Source organism: Colletotrichum higginsianum, chromosome 8 (genome assembly GCF_001672515.1).
Source record: "Colletotrichum higginsianum IMI 349063 chromosome 8, whole genome shotgun sequence".
NCBI classification, from domain to species: domain Eukaryota; kingdom Fungi; phylum Ascomycota; class Sordariomycetes; order Glomerellales; family Glomerellaceae; genus Colletotrichum; species Colletotrichum higginsianum.
Window position 1 is genome coordinate 2,788,984 of NC_030960.1, and position 24,133 is coordinate 2,813,116.

The 24,133-nt window shown below is 54.2% G+C and overlaps 5 protein-coding genes across 5 annotated transcripts; 1 reads left to right on the plus strand and 4 right to left on the minus strand.

Annotated features, from left to right (window-relative positions):
* Positions 1 to 76: 76 nt before the first annotated feature.
* On the minus strand, positions 77 to 1,239 carry CH63R_11810 (DNA repair protein rhp51; the record flags this gene model as incomplete). Its single annotated transcript, XM_018306784.1, has 3 exons — positions 77 to 888; positions 939 to 1,086; positions 1,147 to 1,239. The coding sequence occupies 3 exons, from the start codon at positions 1,237 to 1,239 to the stop codon at positions 77 to 79; spliced, it is 1,053 nt and encodes a 350-aa protein (XP_018153625.1).
* A 702-nt stretch (positions 1,240 to 1,941) lies between these two features.
* CH63R_11811 (Hsp20-like protein) lies at positions 1,942 to 2,628 on the minus strand (the record flags this gene model as incomplete). Its single annotated transcript, XM_018306785.1, has 1 exon — positions 1,942 to 2,628. One exon carries the CDS (start codon positions 2,626 to 2,628, stop codon positions 1,942 to 1,944), a length of 687 nt encoding a protein of 228 aa, XP_018153626.1.
* A 1,996-nt stretch (positions 2,629 to 4,624) lies between these two features.
* Positions 4,625 to 6,717, minus strand: CH63R_11812 (Yt521-b-like splicing; the record flags this gene model as incomplete). Its single annotated transcript, XM_018306786.1, has 3 exons — positions 4,625 to 5,239; positions 5,289 to 5,917; positions 5,979 to 6,717. The coding sequence occupies 3 exons, from the start codon at positions 6,715 to 6,717 to the stop codon at positions 4,625 to 4,627; spliced, it is 1,983 nt and encodes a 660-aa protein (XP_018153627.1).
* A 9,008-nt stretch (positions 6,718 to 15,725) lies between these two features.
* On the minus strand, positions 15,726 to 16,590 carry CH63R_11813 (Proteasome A-type and B-type; the record flags this gene model as incomplete). The annotated part of the gene is made up of 2 exons (XM_018306787.1): positions 15,726 to 16,413; positions 16,487 to 16,590. The coding sequence occupies 2 exons, from the start codon at positions 16,588 to 16,590 to the stop codon at positions 15,726 to 15,728; spliced, it is 792 nt and encodes a 263-aa protein (XP_018153628.1).
* A 575-nt stretch (positions 16,591 to 17,165) lies between these two features.
* On the plus strand, positions 17,166 to 23,303 carry CH63R_11814 (Phosphatidylinositol 3; the record flags this gene model as incomplete). The annotated part of the gene is made up of 7 exons (XM_018306788.1): positions 17,166 to 17,348; positions 17,438 to 19,042; positions 19,095 to 20,800; positions 20,849 to 21,467; positions 21,516 to 21,722; positions 21,767 to 22,057; positions 22,107 to 23,303. 7 exons carry the CDS (start codon positions 17,166 to 17,168, stop codon positions 23,301 to 23,303), a joined length of 5,808 nt encoding a protein of 1,935 aa, XP_018153629.1.
* Between the last annotated feature and the right edge of the window lie 830 nt (positions 23,304 to 24,133).

The window sequence follows — 24,133 nt, forward strand, 5'->3', positions numbered from 1 at the left end:
TCACTCATATGCGCATAAACACCATTACTTGTTCTGCATGTAATCCTCCAGTCAGATATCAGTCAACACACATCATTCAGTCTTTCTCCAGGTCCTTGGGGCTGGGGTCGCCAATGCCGTCCTCGTTGATGGCGAAGAGGCAGTCGCTCTCGGGCAAGCAGGGACTGTCGTATATCTTGGCGATACGGGTCTCGCCGCGTCCCTTTTTCAGGCTAATTCTTGTCGTGCTGGCGTGAGCAATGATGTTGCCGCCAATCGGCTTCTTCGGGTCAGGATTGAACATGGCACTGGGTCCGCCATCAACCTGCGCAACAACCTGGTTCGTAATGACGACAGCGATTCCAAACTCATCCGCGAGACGCTGAAGGGTGCGCATGAACTTGGCAAGATGGGTCTGTCTCGACGACAGCTCGCCTCTGCCTAAAAAGTCGGTTCTGTAGAGAGCCGTAGCACTGTCGACGATGAGGAGGGAGAACCGAGTCTCACACATCATGGCGCCAGCCTGCTGGAGGAGCTGAAGCTGATGATCCGAGTTGTACGCACGCGCATATGCCACGTTGTCCAGGACCTCTTCTCCGGAAAGACCAAATCGGTTGGCGACGGCGAGCAACCGAACAGGCCGGAACGTACCCTCGGTGTCGATGTACAAGCATTTGCCCTCGCCACCGCCCATGTCGAAGGGCAGCTGGCACGTCACGGCAAGCGTATGGCAGATCTGACTCTTTCCCGTGCGGAACTCTCCAAAAAGCTCGGTCACTGATCCGGTCTCGATACCACCGGCGAGAAGGGTGTCTAGCTGCTTTGAGCCCGTCGTGATAGAAATGAGCTCACTGCGTCGTTGGTGCATCTCGGTAGCGGTCGTGAAGCCCATTGGCACGAGTTTCGAGGCTAGGCAATTAGTCAGACACGTCGCAACGTCTGGAAGAACCCGTACTCACCTTCGGCGAGGATCTTGGTGGCTTTCTGCTCAGAAATACCCTTGATCTGCTCAAGCATTCTACGTGGGGTGTACGCGACCGACTCTACTGTGTTGAAACCTCCATCAACCACCATTTGGATATCACGCTTCGTCAGACCTGCAACGCCCTATCCATGGAAAACCATCAGCATCATTCGTGTCAACGGGGGCGATCAACGGTAACACACCTCAAGTGCAGAGAGTGGCGTTGGCGCGCCAGGGCCGGTCGTGCCGCCCTCATCACCATTGTGACTCTCCTCGTAGCCGTCGACTTCGGCCATCGCGCTTGCAGGGGCGGAAACGATGGTTGCGGCTGTTTTGTTTGATTTTGCACGTGATGCGACACTTCGAGCCGTCAGATGTCTGGTTGTACAAGCGAGTGGGAAATTGTTGATGAGGGAGACAGCGGGCTCTTAAGACGCGTCGGGCAGGACCGTGGGTGGCGATGACGGGAATGGAGAAAACACGCCAAGTCACGTGCTTTAATTAAGAGGCATGTTTGCCCCGCTGTGTGCCTAGCGTTAGCGTCCCGCTAGGACCTTCGGCTTTTGCTGCGACAAGGGATTACCGATCACAAGCGTACAACGCACACCCCATTGCATTTCCTTGGGTACGAAGCCTCACCCTTTCTGGCAACCATTTTCGTTTTTATCTCATTTTATTTTTCTTCCTGCGACTCACAAATCACACTTTCCGAGATATAGCACATCGAGATAGGTTGTGTTCTGTAATTGATCATGGAATTACTAGCTACAAAAGCCAGGAGAAATACAGTCTCCCCTTTAGGCTAGTTTACAACTCGGCATCGCGATGCTAGAAAAAAGAAAAAGGAAACCCTTGAAACACCAAGCCATGCGAATGATTAGTGAAGCTTCCTCATCGAAGCCCTGTCTCCATACAATGTATTGCCGATGTTGTTTCAAATCATTGTCCTGTGACGTTCCACATGAGGCCATCATAGTTGTCGTATCGATGCGTCCGCTTTAGTTGACCTGGATGCGGCGGGTTTCGTGCTTGGGCGCCTTGGGCACGCGAATCGAAAGGATACCATCCTTGAAGCTGGCCGAGACGGCGTCCTGTGAGATCTGGCCGGGGAAGTTGAAGATGCGGCTGAACTCGCCGATGCTGCGCTCTGAGACCCAGTACTTGGCGTTGTCGGCCGGCTCTTTCTTGCCGAGGGCGGCGGACCTGTCGACCTCGGCGACAGTCGTTGCGGGCGTAGGCTGCGCCGTTGAGTTACTGTCGTCGTCCTTCTCATCCTCGACAGTAGGCTGGTGTGACGCAGGGCGGGATTTCTTCTCATTCCCGTCGGTGATGGCACCGCTCATCTCGGCTCCCTGGAGGAATCCCGCGGGTGGGTTGCCGGCGGTGTACGACCTCTCGACGCGGCCGCGGATGTGGAGGGTGTGTGGGTCGGTGAACTCGATCGAGACATCTTCTTTCTTCATACCGGGGAGCTCGCCATGCAGCTCGTAGGCGTCATCGACCTCGCGGACATCAAACTTTGGCTGGAAGGTCGGGACATGGTTGCGGTGAGTGCCGCGAGAGCCACTGTTGCCATTGGCGCCGCCAGCGCGAGAGTAGTTGTCAAAGTCCTCGAGGAGGCGGAAAAGTGGGGTAAAGGAGGCGTCGGAAGAGGTGTTGTAGAAGTTGCGAGGGAAGAAGGCCATTTTGATAATGCTTTTGATGGGATGGATGCGGTAGGGTGTAAGTGGTATTGTGGGGGGTGGTTATTGTGAGCGAAGAAGTAATCGCAAGAGTGGTGTGTTGAGTATTGTAGAGATGATTGAGTAGTTGTTTGTTTTGTTTGTTCTGGTCTGATGAAGAGAGAATTAGCATTGCGAAGAGGGATCAAGACGGTCGATTTATACAATCAAGGCAGGCACTGGCGTGTTTTCGTCAGAGTTCCAAGACCATCGCTGACGGACCAAGAGGCGTGATGCGAGGTGTTTCGAGAAACAACTCGGACGTCATGGAAGGAATGCCAACGTGCCCGACGTCTGTTCTAGAGAGATCTGTGTAAGCAGATGTTTGGTAGTGAAGGCCTCACGACGCTTCCAGTAGCTTCGACGCAACGGAACCCGCTGGAAGCTTCCAACAGATTCCGTCGTCAAGCCACCAGCAGTGCCCCTTCCCCAACGAAATTCCATCTGGTCTACGGAAATACTTGGAAACCCAGGGTTGACGCGATAGTCCGCTTACATGCGGCACCACATCACATCAACATCACTGACGTCGTTAAGACGACCTTCGAAACACTGTCGAAGAGCTTCACACTATCGAAGCCTCCCCTCCCTTCCATTTTCTCTCGCTAAAACTTTAAGGTTTGGGTCTCCGACCGGGGTCTAGGGTATCCTGCACAGTCGTGATTCGCCCTTCCAGCCAATGAGATCTGTTACTTAAACCCATGCTGGGAAACCCACCCTCTCCCTCCCTTCCCCCGATACCCTCCCCTCCTTCCTGGGTGGCTCCTCGCATTTCAATGGCCAGGTCCAGATGCTAAGGTTCCAGCTGTCTTGTTGTTCTCCTTATTCCATCGAATCGACCTTCTCATAGGACAAGGAGAGTCCCATATTTGGCTTGGCCTTGTCGCGATGCTTTTGTCCCATGCAGATGGCCATTTCAAGACAGGGAGGGGGTGGAGAGCTCGAGTCAAGCACAATCCGAGTTTCCATAGCCTACTACCGTCGGCATTGTGTGGACTGCATCAAACAAAGTGGAATGAAGCTCGCTTTACTCAAGATACGATTGTTCTCTGCGCAAGCACATCATCACGACGCCAAAGAAATTGGAAAATACTCGAGAAGTCTGCTGGGAAGTCTCCAGGCCCGGCACCCAAGATACATGTAGAGGGCAATATCGAACCTTCGGCAATGAGGCACGTGGCGACACATAGAGCCATCGTAATGAGCCCGCCCGTAGGTCCCCGTCTTCAAGTTCGCATACACAGCACCCAGCTTTTTCAACTAGGTTCTCTGAGCATACATACACCCATCGTTTTGTTGGTGTTTTTCATTTGACCTTTCCGACGTTGATAACAACACCAGCGGTGGATAGTGTTACCGTACCTTAGCCATGACCGGACCGTGCAACAGATGTTACGTACGCCTTGCCAATTAAGGTTGGAAGCCGCAGTCTGAATTATGAGTCCAACACTCGTCCGGGTTCATCCCTTCCGGGTCAAGCCACAATTGTGGATGTCGCCGCCGCAAAGGTGCCACAGCTGATCGACGACATGTCTTGGAATCATACAAAGTTGGAACTAAACATCCTATTGAAAACTTCACTCCTGTCAACATGGCATGGCAGAGACTGTGGTGTGTAAAGCATGAAACCGCCAGGCATTCTTTTTAAACCAGCCAGTCCCAACGCACGATTAATATCCGTTATCATCGGCTCGCCCATGGCGGTCTCATGAACCATCCCTGCTTGCGTAGTTTACATGGAAGTTTCTAGTTGAATTAGACAGTCAAATTAGGCACATGGTAAACCAGTATCCTGATCGCCATACATCATAATAACTTCATGACCTGCATGCGCCCATTGTCGTAATAACTTGTCCAACCCTTTTGTCAACCGTATAAGCAGAATCCGAATCGAAATGAACCTAGGGAAATTTTGTCGGGGTCGTATCACCCCCACTGGACGACTTCGGCTCGGCTAGACTTATTGCTGGTAATGTGGCCTCATGGGCGGATACCCTGCAATCATGGCCATCCCAGGTCGCATAGCAGCCGGCGCAGCTCCGAGTCCAGGACTTTGTACCCTGTTAAAGAGTCCTATCAACCTCCTCCCAACCGATGGCTCGAGCTCTGTACCGTCTCTCGCAATCTTGACTTCTCGGTTCGAGTTCCAAGGGTTGCGCAACCCTCTGGTTCGATAGAACGGCAGGCGTGCGGTCGACAGCCATTCGAGTTTGAATGGCTTTCCCCAAGCTTTCGCGGTGCCATCGGCTTCCAAATTCCCGCTCTTTCTGCTGCTCGCATCACTCTGGTCCAGCTCCTGTTCCTCATCCTCTTCTCCACTTTCTCCGTCTTCGCGCTCTGCTTCCCAGAATATGGTCCCTCTGGCCGAATCGTCGATGATCCTGCCTTTGGGCGCAAACTCAGTCGGTTCGGTTGGGATCGCCTTGGGCAAATCGACATCGCTAGCGGACTGTGCCTTGGGGGCAAATTCGATCGCGGCCGCTGGGTCATCGTTGATTTGAGACGTCATTCTCGCGTATCCGAAGTATTCGCCTGATTTGTTCGCAGAAAAGACAAGATACACGTTATCGACGGCCTATCATGGTTAGTAAGTACTGGGTTGCAAAGTGGCATGGCATACTTACGTTAAACGCGGCATTAAGCGTTTCTTCGTTGTGAGATTGGGTTGCCCAGATACCCGTCTTGGCACTGAGTTCCAAATCCTCCACAGTCAAACTCTTCAAGATGAAGAATTTGTCTTTCTGGAGTATCGGCTCGGCGGCAGCGGTGACTGGCTTGATTTCGCTTGTTTCCGTCGCTGCAACTTCCGTCACTTTCTCCGTAGCGGCCGGTTGAGTCGTGGTATCGTGGGGGGTTTGCGCTCCAGATGATGCTGCTGGGCCAGTGGGTGCCGTAACACCAGCTGTACCTTCGACGGTGCTCTTACGCAGGCGACTGACCAGACGGACAGATTGGAATTTGGAATCGTGCAGTTTCTGCTGAGCCGTTATGCAGGTCTGTTCGTCCTTGAAGTTGGCGAATGCGCAATTGCTTTTCGAAATCAAGAAGAGGGATTCGAGACCGTTCGCTTCCTTGCACACGTGGTGAACCAGATTCATCAGGTCCGTCTGAGGTGGGAGATTTCCGATCCAAATCGCATGACCTAGGTCTGTCAGCAACCCGTGCCGGGAAGAGCTGCACGATCGATGCTCACCACTTTGACGCGGCTTCCGCGGCGGACCTCGAACAATACCGGACCGGCCTTCACCCACGTCTGTATTTCGAGTCAGCACTGGCCTTTCGTGTTTTCACGGTACGGTTTGAGAAGTGCTGACCGCTGGGCTTGTGGGTCGAAGAAACGGGTGCGCCGTTGTGATCAACCCCGTTTGGGATCTGTGGAACGACTCTCGGGTCACTATGCGTCGGATTTCCTCCCATGTATTGCGCGGAGACCATTGGGTTCTGGAGACCTTGGTTCTGGGCATAGTGACCTGCCGAAGGATAGTAGTATCCTTGAGGAATATGGCTGTTCTGCGGGTGGCTCATAACCATTTGGTTCGGGTAGTATCCTATGTTCGGCCGAGCGTGCTGTTGGGCTGGGGAGAGCTGGTTTGCGTAATAATGCTGCATCTGCGGATGCTGTGACATATAGTAGTGCGGGGTTCCCATGGGCATCGCGGCTTGGCCGGGATACTGAGGAGCCATCTGTGGCATCTGTGGCATCATTGACGGCGAGGACGTTGCGGGGCTGAACCGCTGCTGATGGTGCTGCTGTTGACTTCCGGACGCATAGAGATTCTGCCTCATACTGGCCTGCGGCAGCGCGTTCGCCATACCGTTCATGTTAAAGGCGTTGGGGCGACCGGATGCGGGCTGTTGTGCCATGTCGAGTTGGGAAGAGAAGGCATGCTGTTGGGGACCATATTGCTGGTGCTGTGCATGGGAGATACTTTGAGCCTCCATTCTCGATTTCTCGTCAAAGCAAAGCGTTGAGACACCTACAGTGTTCAAGCCTTGATGAGAATCTACGACAGGATACTCAGAGCCGTTGGAAGGGGGTTGGACATCCCCCATTGGTAATGTCGTTGCGCTACCTGGACTCGGAGTTTATGCCGCCCACAAACTGTCGAAGCCGAGTTAGCAAAACCCCCAAAAACGGCAGCCTGGACCAACTGCGTCACGAAACAGGTCCGTCTAATAGTTTATACCTTTGGCGAAGCACTAGTCCAAGCCTCGAGGGTTCTGGGTCGACAAGCTCTGGCGGAGCAAGCCCGGACGGCGAGAGAATAAATGGATAGAATATGACGGGTTTATGATTCCAGGCGCCACAGAGGATTGAGCTATTTGCGGTAGAGGAGCGGATGCCCACGTTGTGGCCAATGTGGCTAGTTTGCACAGCCTTCGAAGGAAAGGAGGAGACGAGGGGGTTCTCTGGGAGGTCACACTTCACAGCGGCCCAGGGTATATGTGGCAGTTAACCCTGCTTTGGGCGAAAAGCGTTCGATGTGTGGCTCAATGAAATTCCTGGAAGGCGATCAGCTCGTCTTAGGGTCCAATACAAATGCAGAGAAGAGCCCGAAGCAGGGGAGGGGGGTTCGGCGTAGCCTTTGGTACCGGGGTAAAAGGGGAGCTACCGAAGAGGGACGAAGCAACGAAGCGCGAGGGGGCCACAGAGGCAAGAGTCTAGGCATGCACATCGTGTGGAGAGGTGCGGCTTCAGGGTGGTACAGTTGCCACTAACGAGGGCTGTCTCTTACCTAGGCCTCGGGGGCTCCCAGGCAGGGGGTCGCTGCTTCAGCCTTCGGGCTGCCGAGGGGACTGACGAGGCAGGTCTTTGCGGAACGCGAATCCGACGCGGTGATACGCAACCAAAGGTAAACGACCTTGGGGAAGCTGTTTGACGTTTGTACCGCGTTTTGCTGAGGGCGATTCGGGACAGATAGGTCCTTGAAGTGAGAGAGAAAACGATGCCGGAGCAGGCTTCCACTGACTAAACTCTACCAGAGAGCCGAGCGACAAGTCAATGTCAACTTGGGCGAGTGTCGGACAAGACAAGTTTTGTTCTGGTATGATCGTGTTAGAAAACTGCCGCCGTGCTCGGGTGACAGAGGCAACACGGAAGGGCTTGGTCGATCTTCAAATGTCCAGATATTTATGGAAGGGAAAGGGCAACGGACGACATTCGGACAGAGAATAAAAGACGGCCAAGACAAAAGCGCAGGGAAAGTGTCGGATTACCGGCAGGATGGTGGCCAAAACCCAAGGGTTAGGATTCTTACAAAAAGACTTGAGAAAGTGGATGTTCCGGAAACCCAGTGTTGCTTGCTGAGCAAAATTGGGGCTATGAGCAGCCGGCGACAGACCTGTTGATGGGTTGAGATCCACGCCGAAGGATTTGTGGGATGTTAAAGGGTCAGATGAAAACAGCACAAATTAGTCCCAGTTTCGAAGCCGGGGAAGCTGGCAGCTGGTCGAGTTGAGGAGAACTCCGGGACATAGGCGGCATCCACTTTGCAGCTCCCTGCTCCGTGTCTGTTGCGACGATGGGATATGTTGTTCTATGCTGCCAAGGAGAGACCGATATGGCAGTACACAACACCGCCTTCAACGCTGAATTGTTGGAAGAGAAAAGACGAGACGAGTCTGAGTGAATGGACAAGGCAAGATATGAACGGCTGGGCCTGGCCATGGGTTAAGTGGCGTTCTGGGAGGGGTGAGTTTAGAGATATCGAGGTGTAGGTGTGGGAAGCCAGTGCGGATACAAAGAGACGAAAGCCGTGTAGTGAGAGAACTGCATGAGTGGTCTGGCAATGTATGAACTGTGGGCAGCTCAGTCCAGTTCAGCCCCAGATGTAATGGGGTCCAGAAAGGGCTGTTGAGAGGGAAGGAGGGGGTGTTGGTAGTAGAGGCGGGCTTAAAGGTGCGGGTAAGGGTAAGGGAACTAACCGACTGACTGAGCTTGCTGGATGTGGGAACGAACTGATTTACAAGGCCAGGTGCCCTTTCTGGAACACACAGTAACAAATTGGATGAAGAAAGATGGGATTTTTCTTCTTCGATTCTTGGCTGCCGCTAAGAGACGTGCAGGGACATAGATGTGGTCGGGTGGCCCCTCCCACTTGGCCAGGCCACGGAACAAGTGTAGACAAAGCAGTTTGGGAATTATGAGGACAGGGATGAACAACCGAATGGATAGGCAGACACATGTAATTCGGCAGTGCCTCGTTTTGTAGAGCGAGTCGTGGAAGGACAGGAAGAGAAAACAAGAGACACTACTCTTGCAGAGTTGGCCTGGCGGAAGCATAGGTACATGGCGAGTGACAGAACAAAAAATTGCCAGCACTGGCCGGAGAACAGGATGAGTGGAGGAATCGATGGAGAACGGCCCATTTTCGAGGATTTGCCACTTGACCCGCTGTACCACTTCTCAGTGTTGGGATGTACGAAGTAGGTGATCAGTGAAGGAGTCCTCCCATGCTGGTCCTGAGGGAGCAAGTGCAAGAGCAAAGGGGGGAGTGATGGCGTGGTGTAGTGTAAAGCAGAGGGGTCAGTCACAGAGTACTCTCTATGTACACTACGAGAGACATAGACCACGCTTACTTGCCCACTCTATTCAATCTGCTCGTCTGGCTCGGCCCCGGCGCCCAGCCATATCGGTCTTGGGGCTTTCCCTAATTCGTTTTGACTTGTCTTTGGTACGTACTGCCCACTCCAGGGTAGGTAGGTACTCCTCAAGGTAGGTAAGTAGGTACACGACCCTGTCCAGGAATTGATACCTGTTTCTTCCCTGCCATTGAGACTCTACCCGTTGGTTCTTGTTATGCTTTGTTGACGACTTCTCTCCGTCACTTGATGGGATCGTCAACCAACCGAGTCCTGCACGGGATGCCGACCAAACACTGGTAGCGGCACTACCGATGGATGTCGCCCCTTCAAATGCAGCAAGGGATCGTACGTGGTGTTGTTCACGCTACTCTATAGCTTCCCAGACCCTTCAACGGATCATCGTCTGCTTTTTCGTTGCTTTTCCTGTCAGGCCTCCTGGCATCGCTGCACAGCTGCCTTGTCAATTGCAACACATGGCGACACAGGCATGGCCTCGGGTAACGGATACTGGTTGTGGCATCGAGAATCTGGGGGGCGGCTGCGCTTCCAAAGCAAACAGTGGATTGGATGGGATATGATGAAGCACAGTCCGCAGTAAAATAAGCATATGCCTCTTTCTCACCCATTGTTGCGGCCTCTCCATCAAGATGGTATGGGACAGGGCCTAGGCCGCCCACAAGTACATCTGCCGCACCTTGGCTCTCGACTGCTCGTTGAGCTTCCTGCCCCTTTGAAGTCATGACGTCGGAACGTGCCAGTTGAGCACCACAGGAAGAGCTCCTTCGCTGGCCTTCCGGGGTGGCGGTCGCTAAAGGCTGTTGTCCATCGGCTCAGACGCACCATGAAGCTGACCAGACCAAGTTCGTCATGCGGCGTGGAAAACTTCTGCCCTAACTAGCCAGCAAGTCGGCCAAGGGGTGCCGACGGGTGCTAGTAGCTCAAAGAACGGCTCAGACGACTGCAGCTCGGAGAGCAGCGAGTCGGGCGTTCGATACTTCACGCAGTCCCCTTCGCCGTGCATCGAGGTGTCTAGTTCGAAGGGTCCCTGCAATTACCAGGTAATGCAAGGCCCGCAGTCGACGTCGTAATGAAACGCGAGCTCAATTTGCAGCACAGCCTGGGCTGGCTGTCAGCCGCATGTTGTTTGGAAGGGAGCTCTCCGTATCATGCGGGGAGGCCGGTGGTCTAGACCAATCTTCCCTAACCCAGAGCTCAACTGGCACACTTTGAAAATCTGTGGGCAGCCTGTCAGAAGTCCTCGGGCCATCGGTGGTGTAATGATTCCTCCAGTGGTTTGTTCTCCTACCGTGTCAACGGTGTTGAAATTGCGTGTGTAGTCGTACAAGGCACGCAAGGTACTGCAGAGTGATCTGTCAGCCGAATGCTCACCCCGCGCAATCTTCCGACGTGGATGCGACACGACACAGGTGTCGTGAGAGCCACAGGAGAAGCCGGCCAGGGAGGGCTGGGTTATGGAATGATGGAGAGGGCAAGAGCAGGACTAGGTCAAAATTTCAACGGCGCCGGGTCCCGCTATGGGGCAGATACTTGTCAGGTCGACAAAGTCTGCAACAGGAGGGTGGTTGTATGCATGTGGTTTCCTAGTTAGTTGGAGTCGTTTGAACTGTTGGAGATGAAGAGAGGATGGAGTTGTTGGAGGGCGTCAGCGGGTGTCGGAGAGCGTGCGACTTGGATTGACTCGAGTCCTAGGTACCTAGGTAGGTAGATAGGTAAGTATCTACCTCCATGCGGGAAGGCGCCAGGGGGGCGGGTGCGGACGCCCTGGGCTACTGGTGCGGTGTTTCCTCCGCCAACCAGTGGCGGCGGTTTAATTGCGACTGCAGCACGGGGCGCGTGCGGGGACCACCCACTCGACGTCTTGTCTACTTTCAGTTTGCTGTGGTGTCGAGCAGTGTGGGCTGGGGCGGTTTGGACGAGGAAAGTGGATGGGAGAGGAGAATGAGCGTGGGCCGGAGCGGACACCGCACGCGCATCTGTCGCCCGTAGTGGGAAATCGGTCTGGTTTGTGACCCCACCAAACCCCGATGCCCGTGTGTGGCATACCTGGTAGGCAGACACAACGGCATCCCAAATCAACTGGCAGTGTCGTCTCCAATTGGCAGGCGATAGGATAAGTCCGTTTGTTCTTGTTGTCGGGGCAAGAAAAAGAAAGAAAAGAAAAAAAGGGGGGGGGGGGGGGAGGTAAGGCAAGGAAGAACGTACAAGACTCTGCAGACTTCGCGAGCATTAGTTACTGATGTGCTCTCCTTTCTAAACACTCAAGATCGTGTCTACCTCTCTCTCTCTCTCTCTCTCTCTCTCTCTCTCTCTCTTAACGAAGGCCCAACTGACTATCCTGTCATCCAATGTGCCAACATTCATCTTCGCCAAGTGAAATCACATTGCCAAGCAGGGATTGCGGAAGCTCCTCTTCAGTTCTTCGTCGCAATGGGTTTCGCCTTGTCTTGCCGTACTTTGTACTCGCCTTGATTGGTCGGGGTTGAGGTACGTACTGAGATTTCGGCAATGTACCGGTCTTGTACGTACGTACCCCCCAAGTCCCCCATCCTACGAACATTTTTAGTAGCATACTCAACCAACCTGCCAACCTGTCAACCTAGGTCGCACCCAATTTGACGACATATCTAACATGGGAATCTCCAAACTTTTCGATCCCCCCTCCTGACATCCACTCGTACTGTGGTCCCCCTGTTGCCTCCTTGGAAGGCCCTGCTTGGGTTCCTCAAGCCTGATCCCTTCTTCACGGCCTGTCGGCAAGCCTTGTACTTGCAGTGGCATTCCTTTTCCTGCAACCATACCAAACGTTTGTGGCAAAAGAGAGCCTGTCCGTTCCAATCAGTCCCCAAGAAGCTTCTTCGCAGCCAAATTCGGATTGCCCATTGTCCAACCCCTTTGCGCCTCTTCGCCTGAAAGCGCTTTCAAATACCGACCGAATCCTGTGCCTGACCCTTCCTTACCTGTCCCGTCAGTGTCTTGCGCTCCAACCCGTTAGTCCAGACATGCCTCCCGGAACATTCTCTCCGGTTGGGCAATTGGGAACCCGCATTTTTGGCACCTGTGGTAGCTAGCCCGAGAACCAATCACTGATGGCGAAGTGGCTTGAATCCTCTCCCGGAAGCGCGGAATCACCGGAGGCGGAAATGGCCAAGCAGCAAAAAAGAATGTGTCCACACACGGGGTAGCCAGACCAAGAAACACGGACTACATCGTACTGTGCCGTTCGACGCTGAAATCCGCGCGGCCGGGGGATAGCGGCTTTGGTCGGAGTTTTTGCCACAAAAAAACGAGGGCCCCCAGACCAGCGCCGATCTTTAACCCCATCGGCACCGAAATCGTCATTGCGTGTGGCACGCCTCCAACAAGTCGTCACAACTTCCGCATCATGATCTGGGTGAGATCATGACTGGAGTTCTTTGAAGCAACGCCATCCAGGGGCTTTAAGGGAGGTACTGTCCTTGAGTGTTCCACTTTTCGACGGCGTACCAAACAAACATGCAAGCCAGCAATGCCATGCACTATGCACTCCTATCCTAGCAAGACCTCTCGACCGACACATTGAAGCAGGCCATCATCACCGTGCCGCATCTTGTTCACCACCTTCCTAGCTCCTGTCGACTCTAACCATAATGACAATCCCCTCATGACGGCGTAGGGGGCTATCGCTAACTGCTCCAGCAGCTTCAACACGCTCCATCTCGGTTGCTGTTTTGGAGATGGTTGCCGAGCTAATGCGGTCTAATGTGCGTCAGTGTCTATGTGTAAAAGGAGAACGGGAATCGACCGAGATACAGGGAACGCATCAACTCGTCTGATCAGACTTCGAGACGATAGGTCGACAGTGGAATATGCGATTACACAAAGTCCATAGAAGTCCTTTCAGCCTGACAGCCATTCGAAATTCTTGGACGAGGCAGCTCGTCCTCTTGGGCTGTCCCACACCAGCAGTTGGAATGCCGAGCTCCGACGCCACACCCGAAGGCTCACATCAGTGACATCGGCTCGACGTCGACTGGGAAGCTCAAACATAGAATCCGCAAGCGGGTATGGTATTCTTGTCGTCGAAGCAGTGCTCGTTCGCAACCTGAACCACATCCTGCCTAGTGCTCGCAAGTCCAAGCTGCAAATGCTGTCTGAGCAGAGGCTGTGGACAGACACTGGAAGCTCCGTGCACCAGCATTTCGACTCCTCGCCAGCCAGGCACTACGGTGGCGAGATATCAGACATCGTCGCGAGGAGTTATTCGTAATCTTACCCGCCAGGATTATCCATGTCTCGAGGCCCTACATGCACCAAATGTTTGCCGGCAGGCTAGCTACTTGCTGCATCATGGGATTTGGGTCTCGAACCATTGCCGACCAGCGAAAGGTATTGAATCAGTGCACAGGGACGACATGCCCACACATCATCCATGCACACTATTGCTACACTACATAGTACATCTATCAAGCCAGATGAAAGGTGTTTCTCAGCCACGTTTAACCTGAATGCGTAATGATTATCCGCAAATCCTATGCACGTCTGACGATGATTTCCAATCGGCCAATTGATGTTTCTGTGACCCCTTACCAGCTCCTAGCTGGGACATACGTAACCCCAAGCCGCGTCGATGTTGCTGAAGGCAAATCCCCTGATCTACCGGTGACTAGCCAACCAGTCTCTCCTTAGCTGTCATATTGGCATTGACATCATTCTCGCGAACGGCGTTTACCCGATGATAGGATGCTCTCCGGCTTAGCACGAACCGGTGTGAAACAACACAGGTGTGCCCGAGTTCAGCTCTTCAGGCTTATGACACCGAGAGTGCAACTCTCCTGATCATCCTTTCTCTCTGCGTCTGCAGTGCGCCACCGGTGGCAAACAGACCACCTGTTTCATTTCGTTGCCGAGTCGACATGCTCGGCGGTGGTGTGGCTTTGTTGAAGGGGGGCTCAGAGAGTTGGAGAGTAAAGCCTGGACAAGTCGACGACGATCGTGTCTCGAAACTCACTGGCCCGCTGCGGCATCATATCTATCTCGGGGGCAGGCCCATGCTAGCTTGTGGTTTAGTTATCCGACGTTAGATGCCACTTGCCTCCTCGCCTCCCTGTCACCTAGGCGCGTACAGCAAGTTGAGGTCGTTAATCCCTGGGTCAGGCAACTGTGGCGATGGCAACCTTCATCAATAACTTTGGAGGGCCTCTCCGATGCCCCTGCGGTCATGTTGCAGTGCCAGCAGTCAACTGCGGACAGAACACGCAGTTCATCGTTCATGCTACCAATGACACTGGAGCTGAGCTGGTCTGATGAACGGGAGCCCCGTCATTGGTTTGTGGCCCCAGCAGCCTCATCTCCGATATGGACATGGCCACAGGCTGCTCCTTCGACACATTCACACGCCATGGCCTAGTGCTGGATGTAGGGTTAGGCCATCACACACAATAGGCACGTTACGTGTATTGCTTGTCATCCCCATCGATCTCCTGGACTCCCGTAGACCCCGAGCCCCCATTGCGCGAGGGCATCCGGCATGTCACTCGTACTGTGTTCTCTATCCTCTTTGTCGTGTAGGTATGATGTGTACGTAGCTCTGCGACCTCAAAAGGGATCGTCTTAGGTGCGCATCCTAACAAGGCATCTGGCGAACAAGTTCAACGGCGAGAGGCGAGAACACGGACGGCGAGGCAGCTATTATCCGAATATGGTAGAAAGATGACCACAATGCCCTTGTTTCTCGCTAGTTCGGAGCAGCTCGTGTGAACTGTCTGGAACGATGGATCGGTATTCAAATCGTCCCTCAAGCCAGACCCTCTTCCTTCGCTTGAGACTGTAGCGCATGATTTGATGCTCGCTCGTTACGACGACTCAGATGTTCGGACTGGATGGGATATATGCAAGAAGGTTGCGCAAAAGCTTTTGGACGGCAGACCATCCTCGCTATCGGGTCTCCGGGCCGTAAATCTTTATGACAACAGACGTCGATCGACCCCAGCAGTCAAGCGGCGTCAAAGTTCCTCGAGACAGCTTGCCACGCGTTTCACGTTCCGTGTTCGTACCCGTTTCCCGTTTATACTTAAGATGACTAGCTCAACACATACCGAGGAGCTCAGGACCGGATCACATGCGACACATCCATGGTCTTAATAGAACGGTATCTAGTACCGATTCGGTACGTGAGTTGACACGCAACATGAAGCGAGTTTCTTTACATGTATGCTGCGTTTCGCAGGGCTGTCCTGATGGCTGTTAGCGGCGTGACAGAGCCTCTTCATAGTACCACCACCCGTGGTTTTCAGGATTGGGACGATTCACTTTCAATCACGAATATAGATTGTCACGCTGTCGAACGGCCAGCTGAACAAGAGATAGAGAGGCCGTGGATGATGATGGATCAGCTGCACAGGTGCCTCGTGCAAATTGCTACATGCCTTTTAATGTACAACGCTCCGTTCCCTAACCATGAAACCGCCCCACCAACTTTAGTCCTTCTTCAAGGGGAGGAGGACTTCCTCGATGCCGTTCTTGGTGATGATCATCATCTGCAAATGGTCACCGACCTCGATGTGTCTCTCGACCGCTCCGTCAAACGCGTCCTTGACAAGTATCTCGGCCTCCTTGCGCTCCAACGGGACGCGGGGGCGCTCCTGGAGCTCATGTCCGACTCCGCTACCGGGAATGTATTGGTTCTTGAAGTTGACCTGGTTGTCGAGGAATGGAGTGATGAGACTGGCAGCGGCGCCGCCAGCGCGGGACTGCTCCCTCTCGTAGCTGCCGACGGGATCGTAGGAGAAGACAGCGCCAACGCCCTCCTCGTCAAGACCACCGAGGATGGCGTAGACGTAGTAGGGGAAAAAGCGCTTCTGGTAGAGAATGGTGGAGAGGCGCTTCGCGCAGGCGGTGACGCTCATAGGCTTGCCATGACGGTAACGGTAAATCTTGCAGATGGTGTCGAGGCGGTCCCTGAGAGCCTCGCCGTCGGCTGCGAAGCCGACTACGGAGAGCATGATCGTTGCGTCTTCTTGTGTTGACGTGGTGCCGCCGATCTTGAATACCTTGGGGGTATATCTGGAGTTGATGCTGTAGCCCGAGGTGCTACGAGTGTCACCGGCCACGATGGCGAAGTCGGCGCCAGCGATGGCCAAGGTTGAGCCGCCATTGTCGGTGTAGCTGCGATTTATGGCAAGTTAGCTGAAGAACAATTCAGAGAGACTATCCGGAAGTAGGGAGAGAAACTACGTACGGGTTGAAGCGGTGCTGTCTGAACTCGCCGTTGGCCGTCTTGGGAGCCTCGGAGAAGGAGTAGTTGGGCCCATTCATCAGGGGGTTTTGGCTGAACATAGCCATTGTTGCGGTTTGTTTGAAGAGGGAAAAGAAGAATGTCGTAAGTGGTCGTGAGGAATGATGCCGGTTATTTACGGGGTTCTCGTGATGCGATGGATTTCGTTCTTGGTGGGGTTGGCGGACGTCGTTGCTGTGATGGAGATTCAAGGCTGCCGACCGACGAGGTTGAGAGGTCCCGATTGCGTCGGAGCACGCGTCAAGCTGGCAGCCTTGCTGAGCTTTAGCGGGATTCGCAGGGGTAGCTAGTTTGATTGATGACTAAGACGATTGCAGGTCAACCGTCGAGAAATCGCCAGGTGCGTGCAGGGGTGTGTTGTTGGTTTCGGTCTTCAGATGGGAAATTGGGGATTAGCCGCTTTGGGTACCTGGAGAAGGTACCTACGGGGGAACTTGAAGGGTCCCCATCGTCACTGGGCAGCTGCCAGTAAACACCGACGCGAAGCCCATCCAAGCTCATCCAAGCTGTGCCGATTTGCGAACTACTTCAATAAACCACAAGCGTTTGCCCATTAAGTTGAATCATTGACCGCAATTCTCTTGCTACCGGGGTTTGTTACCCATTTCTGAATTCCTTCGGAATGGCCCGCGATATTCGGCAGCGGGCGCTGGAGAAAATCGCGTCTCTATCTGCTGCCAGCCCGCGAACGTCTTTCGATCGTTCCGACCTTGACCGACTGTGCAAGGCTACCCAGACCGCTGGGAAGGGCGTCAACGGCCATTCGGCCAAGCAGCCGTCTTCGTCTCTCGGGAGATGTCCCATGGTAACCGACCTTCTATCTCATTGCGCACCGCGTGGCCGTGTGGTTTGCAGTACCTAGAACGCTAGCTAATGAGCCCCTGAATCTCGTAGACAATCCGTGAATTCGAGGTCCTGCTGTCGCTATGTAAAGCCGCGCCCGCCATACAGACGAGCCAGAGCGCGCAGAAGCTCGCGCACCAGCTGATTCCCTACATCCTTGAGGCGCACGTTCAGGTCTTCGTCCCCTCGCCCTTCTTCAGAAAGGTCGAGCCGTCGCCCACTGAGGCATTGGCATTTCACGTCACGGCCGCTCTGCTTTCCCTCGGCTCCCACTACGACGACCTGCACGAGATCGTCTCGGACAATATATGGGCTTTCGTCAACGCCTGCAACCATGCGGCGGACCATACGGTCCCTCCTCAGGCGGACGACGAGGACCCGAACCTCGAGGACGCCATTCGGACGGCCACAATTGCTGTCTCTTTGCTTGGCTTTCTTGATGCGGCCTCGGCGCAGGTGGACTTTTGGAGAGCTGGGGGCCGGTTGGCTTTGGTACAGCGGTTCAGAGATATCCTCTCGGAGCCGTTCTTGGTCGCCGTGGAGACTGCCTTCTCTACCATCAGGAACTCGCAATCCTCAGATCGCCATGCTCGAGAGTGGAAGAGATACCTACGCCACTACTCGGCTGCTGGGCGACCCTTAGGAGCAATTCTCCTGCAGAGGAGCTACATGTGGCTGCTTGTTGCTGGGACGTCACTATTGGTGACCGACGCGTCGCTTTTGCGCGGGATTCACATCCTCGACCTGCTCATGTCGGAGGAGGGAGCTTTCAGGCCAGGTTCTCCGCGCAGCCCTGATGCTGACTATCGGTCCCTCGACACGTACACCACGGTGGCTGTTGACCAGATGAACTACCTTGAGGCTGGCGAGGATTACCTCAAGCTTGGGTCTGCGTGGCAGCAGAGACTGGCCTTTGCTGTCAAATCGGCGGCGCTTATCAGTTACCTCAACTGTTCGCTTATAAATGAGGACGTGGCAGACATTGATGTCCTCGTGAACTGGCTAGAGGAGACCCTTGCGGATCCTCTCCAGATGGCAGACGAGAACCTGGCGGCAACTGTCCTGAGGTCGATTGCGTTGGTTTGCAAGATCTCTAGAGGATACGCCGCAACCGCCAGCCGTCTCTTGCCTCGTTTCATTGTCCAAAGCGCACCGAACGCTCGTATTGTTGCGGTTGCGTCCAAAAGTCTCGCGTACGTGTTGCAGATGCTCTCTCACGATGCCGTCATCACTACTCTTTACACCCTCGGCAATGTTCTCAGCCCGGGTTCCGATAGGTCCATGACGAACGGCACCAACGGCGATCTCGGCGTTGACGGTGCTCACACTCTGTACCCCAACCGCCACTCCACTGGCAGTAGCATTTCCTTGGCAATCACTGGCGAGGAAGAGACGGCCATGGTGTACGGCAATGTAGTCCAGGCCATCTGTGGCATTGCGACAGCTTGCAACGACGAGAAGATCACTGCTTTGGCACAGTCCATGCTGCTGCAAAAGATCGACAAGGTCAACAACAGCGTTGACGCTCAAATCATCAGTGGCGCCGCAGCCCTTGCCTTGAAGGGCGGACAACTTGAGTTCCGGTCGCTATTGAAGGTTTTTTCCAGAATTTGCCATCTCGGTGTTGTTAGCCACAAGGACTTCCTTCTGGTCGCTGTAGGTTAGCTTGGCAGACAGTCATAAGGCGGGAGTTGCTAACCCTCAGCAGGTGATGAAGGCACGAACGCACATCTCGGCAAACCTCCACCGCGGATCGCCCCTATACGATATCTACTGGGAGCATCTGCTGGAGAGCATCATCTCCATGGGTGATGTCCATCAATCGAACCACACCAAGGAGGCAGACGTCCAGCTGGCCGCACGAGAAATCGCCGAGCTGCTGCATCCCTTGGCTGTCTTCATGTCCACCAACGACCTGGCGCTCACCTCGATGACTGACGATGAGTCGCACTCCATGATAAGAGACGCCTGGTTCAACGTTGTTGTTCATGGATTTACCACGCAGACTGACATGGGCAAGAGATACCTCGACGAGCTTCGGGTCATGGCCGTACATTCTCCTCCCTTGGTCGCAGAGCAGCGAGGAGAGCAGATTGAGAGCGATATCGAGCTGAATACTGTCTTGCGTCGAGGCATGAGCTCCGACCGAGAGTCGATGCAAAAGAGACATTTGGCCGAGTTGATTCCCAGCAAAACGACGGAGATCAAGGGCCTGAGCTACCGCAAGATCATCTTTCTACACGCTGCTTACTTAGTCGAGAGCCTGCGCGCTGATGCTGGCGACTGCACTAAGGCTCTCTCCTATTTCTTGGAGCCCAGCATGCGTAGAGGGGAAGTTAGCAGCACTATGGAAGGCATTTCCGCCGCCGTGGTTGACAAGTATTTGGGCAAAACCTTGGGCGGCCTGGACGCCACTTTCTCTGCACAATACGCCGCCAGTCAGCTCGTCGCCATCTTCTGCGGCTGCTGTCACCGGATCGAGCGGGTCCAGCAAGCTGCCTTTACCTGTGCTGACCGTATTATTAGCCAGGTTCCTTCTGCTCTGTGCCACCGGTCCTCGCTTTTTGCTTTGTTGGAGTTACTGTCTCTGATGTGGTCGAGCTGCCTGGAAGCAGAGACAGATCTCTATGCCCCACGATCGAAGTTCACTTCTAGCCTAGGAGATGTGTCTGTCGAACTCTCAGACGACTACAACTTCCGCCGTCATACCTTGGAGGTTCTCAACCGCAGAGCCAAGCAATGGGTCTCCAGCGTGATCAGCCTGGCCCCGCTGGACATCAAGGGCCTCTTACAGACGTATCTGTCCGAGTTCGACGACGAAGGAGCATACGGACACATCTCCCTGGGCCGTTCTTTTGCCATCGAGCTTGGCTCCCTCATACCCTCCACCGACCAGAGACTGCAGTCTCTTGACCGCGTTGGAGATTGCAACATAAACACCGGCTCCGACTTTGTTGCTCAGTACACGACTCGTCAAGAGTACCGATACGGCGAGACCCTGCCCGAACGTGGTAACGAACTGGTGAACTTCATGCAGCTGAACCGTAGAGCGTCATTCCTGCATTCATCAGTCTCGACGGCCAGCGACAGCGCCAATGCGGCCACTGCTCTCGCACATGTCGAGGCCCGCATCAAGAGCAAGAAGATGACCGCCCTCAACGAGGTCCGCGAGATTCTTCGCCGAGCAGCGGCCCTGCTGTGTCGCAGCGATCGCGACGAGTCTGCTGTTGCACACTACCTTGTCAGCATTCCATTCGCCATGTTTACGAAGCAGTCAATCAAGCTGGGCGTCTCCCTATGGTTGGGTGTGATGAACGAGAACCCACGTCTGGAACCAAGGCTTCTTACCGAGATTGCTCAACAGTGGGAGGTGACAATCCAAGGGCGCCTCGGGCTTTTCAGCCATGCCATGTCGTAAGTTCTGCTTGCATCTTGTCTCGAGCTAGCTGACAGATAATTCAGACACCCCGACCCCTTCTTTCTCAAGGAAGAGTTTGCGCCTAGTGACCTCGAGGCTTTGGCCAAGCGCAAGCAGCAAGTACACAATCTGCTGTCGCCACATATGCGACTGCTGCAATTTTTTGCAAGCCACTTCAATGCCACACGTTTGGGCAGCCCGGATGTCCAGCGAATCTTCCTCCGTATGCTCGATGTCACCCTGGATGCGGTGCGATCATCGACGCCGCACCCGATGGCACGAGAATTACGTTTTCAGATCGTTCTGTTCGGCCTGAAGGTGTTGCATGTCTGTACGACCATTGGCGCCATCGCGCAATGGCGATTCAAGGAGAAGATCCTGTCGGCTGCGCTCAGCTGGTTTCGATTCGCGCCAAGTTGGTCTTTTGGAAGTAATATTCTGCAGCTCAAGACGGAAATACGTCTCCTGACCGACATCGTGGCCGCCTTGAAGAACGTTGCGTTCATTGGGGCCAACGCCGCGGACACCATCAAGTCCCTGCAGGCCAAGGAGCACCTACTTGTTCTACTCTTGGAGAGCGAGCAGACACGTCTGTCGGTGTGGGTTCACCCGCTCGGCGAGTCGATCAAGCCCCATGGACAATCTACCAAGGCATCTATTGAGGTGGGCCGTTCGAGACGACTTCCCTAGACATGTCACTAATATTTGTAGGCCGCTCTCGCCCCTCTCATCAGGGTCGCGTGGGCCGAAGACCCGTCCATTGCAATTGAGCTCGTTACACGCTTCCCCTATCCTCGGGTTCAGCGAGAGGTGAGATGGCTGTTGATCAACTTCCCACAAAAGGCCATTTCGGAACCCGAGGGTCTGCCCGTCCTTCTGGGCGGCTCCTTGCCCAACGACGTCAGCTTCCAGTTGAAGGTGAGTCACACACCCGACTCCTCACTGCCTGATACTGACCACAGCAGTACCTGCTCTTCTGGTCACCTGTGAACCCCATCACCGCCGTCACGTACTTCTTGCCCGCCTACCGGAACCATCCCTTCCTCATCCAGTACGCTATGAGGGCATTGGAGAGCCACTCCAGCGATGTAACCTTCTTTTACGTACCGCAAATTGTACAGACGCTGCGGTACGACGCGTTGGGCTACGTGGAGCGGTACATCCTGGAGACAGCTCAGTTCTCGCAGCTGTTTGCCCATCAAATCATTTGGAACATGAAGGCAAATGCCTACAAGGACGACGACGCGACCATCGTAAGTTCCGCGAAGCCTATGGCCGGGTGTGACGCTAATAATGTGACAGCCCGACGCCATCAAACCCACGCTTGACAAGGTCATGGAGAAGATGATAGCAAGCTTCACTGATGTGGACAGGACCTTTTACGAGCGCGAGTTTGCCTTTTTCGACGAGGTCACAGACATCTCGGGCAAGTTGAAGCCATATGTCGGCCGGCCCAAGCCGGAAAAGGCGCAAAAGATCGAGGAAGAGCTGCGCAAGATCAAGGTCGAGGTTGGCGTCTACCTGCCGAGTAACCCCGACGGTGTGGTTATCGGCATCGACCGCAAATCCGGCAAGCCTCTGCAGAGCCACGCCAAGGCGCCCTACCTCGCGACGTTCCGCATCAAGAAGAACAAGGGCAGCCTCGAGGACGTTAACGACATGTTGGAAGATGTGCACAAAAAGGATTCGCCGCCAATGCCAGAGAACACCATTGAGGTGTGGCAATCGGCCATTTTCAAAGTCGGCGATGACTGCAGACAGGACGTGCTTGCTCTGCAGATGATTGCCGCCTTCCGAGGCATCTTCCACAACGTTGGCCTGGACGTCTACGTCAACCCGTACCGCGTCACCGCCACGGCCCCTGGGTGCGGCGTCATCGACGTTCTGCCCAACTCAGTCTCTCGAGATATGCTCGGCCGCGAGGCCGTCAATGGCCTCTACGATTATTTCATCTCCAAGTACGGCAACGAAGACTCGCTTCGCTTCCAGCAAGCGCGCAGTAATTTCGTCAAGAGCATGGCGGCCTATTCCATTATCTCGTTCTTGTTGCAGTTCAAGGATCGCCACAACGGCAACATCATGATTGACGACGCGGGCCACATTTTGCACATTGACTTTGGCTTCTGCTTCGATATCGCCCCGGGCGGCATCAAGTTCGAGCGCGCGCCGTTCAAGCTGACGACGGAAATGCTGGCGGTCATGGGCGGTAGTCCGCACCATCAGGCCTTCAAATGGTTCGAGGAGCTTTGCGTCAAGGCGTTCCTTGCGTCGCGGCAGCACTGTGAGAAGCTCAGCCAGATCGTACTGCTCATGATGGACTCGGGCCTGCCGTGCTTCAAGCCCGAGAGCGTGCAGCACTTTAAGGAGCGCTTCGTGCTGGAGCGTAGCGAGCGCGAGGCGGCCGACTTTGTCAAGGATCTCATCCGCAGGAGCGCCAACAGCTACTCAACGGGCGTGTACGACCAATTTCAGCTCCTCACTAATGGCATTCCCTACTGATCCGGGATTTTCGGGAGATGAGTGTGTTCTGTTCTTTTTGGTACATTTTGCACGAGCCCCTTCTTTCGGCCTTGGAATAATGAGATGGGGTTTTCCCCTCTCTCTCCATCTTTCTTTTCTCGTCGGTTTCTTCCGCTGCTTCCACTCGCTCGTCAAGCTTCGACCACTGGTTCTTAGCCATTTGACTCGTTGCACTGTTTTGCAATCCGCGCCACACCATTGACGAACTTGCCAAAGCAAACTTGTCTCGAGAGCTCCTGTCAACAGATTCATCGACAGTATAAGAGTAGTAATACAACATAACGTCCCTGAAAAATGCGATGTGGGATTATCTCCCATCTTACCCCATCCCCGTTCTATTCCTTTCCACCTTTTTTTGCCAACTCATGCTTTGAGTAGCAGGGCTATTATTCTCAAATGACCCCATACTAGGCACGAAAAGATAAAATCTCGACCTAGTCGCCCCCCCTTCGGCCAACAAGCCGCCCGCCAAACCGCTTCAAGAAACAATGTTGATTCCAAACCCTGACCCAATTGCTTGAGGAATGCAGATATCTACCCCGGAACTTTCTTGGCTTCTTTTCTTCTTTTTGCAAACTACTCACGCCGTTCCCTCTTTCTATGCTCTGGTTTGCCCTTTTTTTGCCTCCCGCTTCCCGTCCTGACCCGAAACCGACTCTTTCTTGTTTCCAAATAGTATACAAATGCTTCCGTTCCAAAATTGGTGGGGCTTAGTTTACATGACCGCCTCGAGTTTAATTTCACCAGAGGCGAAGCACCAAGGTGTCCGCGTGCAGCGGCACTGGTTGTCGCAGGCGCCCGTGGCCGGG